Raw genomic sequence first — 3,800 nt, 5'->3', positions numbered from 1 at the left:
TTAGCTTGTTTACAATAAGTTTACTAGATGGTGTTATAAGAGCTGTTGACTGATCTTAATTCTTATTCTTTAATCAGGTTAAGATAATTCTCCTGGACCTGTACAGTGGAGCAAATTACTGTCCCCTTTCGACCTCTGTCCTTTAATCCTGTTTTGGTACTGTGATGACAGGGTTGGTGGTGAGGTATAAAAATCCCACTGTGCGACTCTGATTGTCAAGTCCACCACAGTATTTGGTTCTTTCGGCGAATAAGCTCAACAGGACACCAGACAAGTGGAAATGGTTTGGGAAGGAGGAATCGAGCCTAATGGCACAGAGGGCAAGAACTTCTACATCCCCATGTCCAACAGGACCGGGGTTGTTAGAAGTCCTTATGAAAGCGCACAGTATTATTTGATCGATCCTATTGTATTCAAGTTTCTAGCGTTCTACATGTTCTTCTTGATCTGCACTGGAACTCCCATCAATGGTCTGACACTGTTGGTCACAGCTCAGAACAAGAAGCTGCGGCAACCTCTCAACTACATCCTGGTCAACCTGGCTGTGGCTGGACTGATCATGTGCGCCTTCGGATTCACCATCACCATCACATCTGCTGTTAACGGCTATTTCATTCTTGGACCCACTGCCTGCGCTGTTGAGGGATTCATGGCCACACTAGGAGGTAAGAAAGGAATTGCTTCTTTAAATGGTCATTTAAGTTCTGGTTTAGTACACAAGATTTTACCACCGAGCAGTTGTAATTGGGCCTTCAGCTTACTTCTTAAATATCCAGAAACCTAGACGTCCTTTTATGAAGCTCTTGTCTAAGATGTATTTTTCTCTCTACAGGTGAGGTTGCTCTCTGGTCCCTGGTAGTCCTTGCTGTTGAAAGATACATCGTTGTCTGCAAACCCATGGGAAGCTTCAAGTTCACCGGTACTCATGCAGGAGCTGGAGTCCTTCTCACCTGGGTCATGGCTATGGCATGTGCTGCTCCCCCTCTCTTCGGCTGGTCCAGGTACACATTCTTTTAAATCTTACATTTTAGTTTTCATATGAATTTCTATTTTAAACTGTACTGTAGATGCAGGAGTTAAATATCTGTTGACATAACAGAATAAATGTGTGCATTTATGTTTTTCTTAAACTTCACCCAGGTACATTCCTGAGGGCATGCAGTGCTCCTGTGGACCTGACTACTACACTCTGGCTCCAGGCTTCAACAATGAATCATACGTCATGTACATGTTTACCGTCCACTTCTTCACTCCCGTCTTCATCATTTTCTTCACTTATGGAAGCCTTGTGCTGACAGTCAAAGCTGTAAGTAAAGTCCTTTTTACACTTTTAGGCATTTTCTTTATATCTGTCATTGCCCATCCACTACTTTGTATAGCCAAACTTATTTAATGAACTGATCTTATATTTTGAAAAACACTTCAGGCCGCAGCCCAGCAGCAGGAGTCAGAGTCTACCCAGAAGGCCGAGAAGGAAGTGACACGCATGTGCATCTTGATGGTCTTAGGTTTCCTAGTAGCCTGGGTGCCATACGCCAGTTTTGCCGGTTGGATCTTCATGAACAAGGGAGCTCCCTTCTCAGCCCTGACAGCAGCTATCCCTGCCTTCTTTGCAAAGAGCTCAGCCCTGTATAACCCTGTTATCTACGTGCTATTGAACAAACAGGTTGGTTTATATTAAAAGGATCTTTATTTTTTCCAGTGTTTATGTGAAATACATGCTTGTTATTTTAACAGTCATTTTGCTCTTTTTCAGTTCCGTAACTGCATGCTGAGCACTATTGGAATGGGCAGCGCTGTGGATGATGAGGCCTCAGTCTCTGCCAGCAAGACAGAAGTGTCCTCTGTCTCTTAAATATAGAGACATTTTCATATACCTGGACATTTTCTTTTTCCATTGTCTCTTTGGTTTGGAATAATCCTGAAAGTGGATTGAAGTTCAGAGATGTCTGGACTACTTGACCAGAGATGAATGGCTTCAGCAACAAACTCTTTTCTCGTCTTTTATTTGAAGGATGATGAAAACTGTTTGACATGTCGATGTGAATTCAAAATCACGCAAATAATGGGAAGATCTGTGAACGCGTGTATGTGGATGCTCACTTTGACTCCCCCTGCGGTTAGAGGCTATCAGCCCCTGAAATGTTTCAGTCATTTGGCACCATTGAATCTACATAATATCCTTAAAGTGGTTTGATTGCCACAATATTTGTTTTTCTCTCTTACATCAGGGGGAGCACAATTTGTACTGTATTTTCAAAATGAGCAACTATATAAAAATTGTAAAACTATATTTTTGTCACTTGCTGAGTTGGTCATCATGAACTGTAAACATTGTGTATATATATAAATGAATATAGATAAATAAATGCATGCATAAATATGTGTTGTCGTATTGAGTCAATTTCAGAGTGCAGGCCATAAAAAGTGTCTGCCAATATTATAAAAAGGGGTTTATTCATGAGACAAACAACAAGCTGTAATGTGTATCAGGATTTATATGGGTTTCGTACAACTCTTAGAGAAGTTTGTGTTCCTTTTGTTCATGTTGTTCAGAGCTAAACTGGCTGACTAAATGATCCCTATCCAAGTCTCAGTCTGGCATTATATATGTCTCTGTTTTCTACCTGGGAAGGGCGTCAGCGCCCACAGGGGAACCTGGTTATCATGTCGTCAGGGCTACAGGATCATGACGGTGTGGTAAATCTAGATCAGGTTAAACCAATTAACAAGGATAAAATATAAGATTAGGGATGAGAGCACCATAGTGTTGCAAATGTCACTTGCCTTAAGCACATTGGCTCAGGAAAGAGGACATGTAGTGTTTTATGTTGAATGCAGAACCTTGATTTTTCTAAAACAGATGAAGGACCAAATGAGATTACATTGTTGTTTCGGTAACAACATGTACGTGGGAATTAATATAAAATGGGGACAAAATGTGATAGGATGGGAACAGGAGCTAACAATCAATCTGCAGTGCAGTGTTGAAAGAAGTGCTAAGATCCTTTACTGAAATCGAAGTACTGATACCATATGTAAAATACTCGTCTACATGTAATAAGCATGCAGGACATAAGTATTATCATCAAAATGTATAGTAGCCACCTTCAGATTGTCACATTATTGGATTATTTCTACAATGTATTAACATGCTAGCAGCATTTCAATGTTGCAGTTGGTTGAGTGAAAGTTTAATTTATATTTTTCACTTTCATTAACTCCCGACATTATTTTGACTTTAATTATAAGGTGTGAAGAGACATGGCAACATGAGTTTCATGTGATTTCTCTCTCTACCTTTGACAGTGTGAACAGAATCATTCATTCATTCATTTTCCGTAACCTGCTTATCCAGTGCAGGGGTGCTGGAGCCAATCTCAGCTGTCGATGGGCAGGGTACACGCTGGACAGGTCGCCAGTCTGTCGCAGGGCTGACATATATAGACAGACAACCATTCACGCTCACATCCACACCTACTGGCAATTTAGAGTCTTCAATGAACCTTAGCTGCATGTCTTTGGACTGTGGGAGGAAGCCGGAGAACCCGGAGAGAACATGCAAACTCCACACAGAAGGCCCGGGAATTGAACCCAGGCCCCTCTTGCTGTGAGGCGACAGTGCTAACCACTACACCACCATGCAGCTGAACAGAGTCAGTCCTATATTAATTGAAAATATGGAAATTATAACTTTAATGGCTCAAACATCCATCCATCCATTTCCTTCCGCTTATCCGGGGCCGGGTCGCGGGGGCAGCAAGCTAAGGAGGGTCCTCCAGACGTCCTTCTCCCCAGCA

At 41.8% G+C, this 3,800-nt stretch overlaps 1 protein-coding gene across 1 annotated transcript; it reads left to right on the top strand.

The window, feature by feature from the left end:
* Window positions 1-280: 280 nt before the first annotated feature.
* Window positions 281-1,855, top strand: LOC129106493 (green-sensitive opsin-like). Its single transcript, XM_054617924.1, has 5 exons — window positions 281-665; window positions 833-1,001; window positions 1,141-1,306; window positions 1,427-1,666; window positions 1,757-1,855. Exons 1-5 carry the CDS (start codon window positions 281-283, stop codon window positions 1,853-1,855), a joined length of 1,059 nt encoding a protein of 352 aa, XP_054473899.1.
* Window positions 1,856-3,800: the final 1,945 nt, after the last annotated feature.

This window comes from Anoplopoma fimbria, chromosome 17 (assembly GCF_027596085.1).
Source record: "Anoplopoma fimbria isolate UVic2021 breed Golden Eagle Sablefish chromosome 17, Afim_UVic_2022, whole genome shotgun sequence".
NCBI lineage: Eukaryota > Metazoa > Chordata > Actinopteri > Perciformes > Anoplopomatidae > Anoplopoma > Anoplopoma fimbria.
Note: the sequence above shows the minus strand (reverse complement) of the source record. Positions and strands in the feature narration are given on the sequence as shown.

Bases quoted from the DNA above. Each gene is read 5' to 3' on its own strand.
- LOC129106493 (XM_054617924.1), top strand. From the start codon at position 281: ATGGTTTGGGAAGGAGGAATCGAGCCTAATGGCACAGAGGGCAAGAAC. The intron at 1,307-1,426 runs GTAAGTAAAGTC...AAAACACTTCAG, and splicing joins TTGTGCTGACAGTCAAAGCT to GCCGCAGCCCAGCAGCAGGA. The intron at 1,667-1,756 runs GTTGGTTTATAT...GCTCTTTTTCAG, and splicing joins ACGTGCTATTGAACAAACAG to TTCCGTAACTGCATGCTGAG.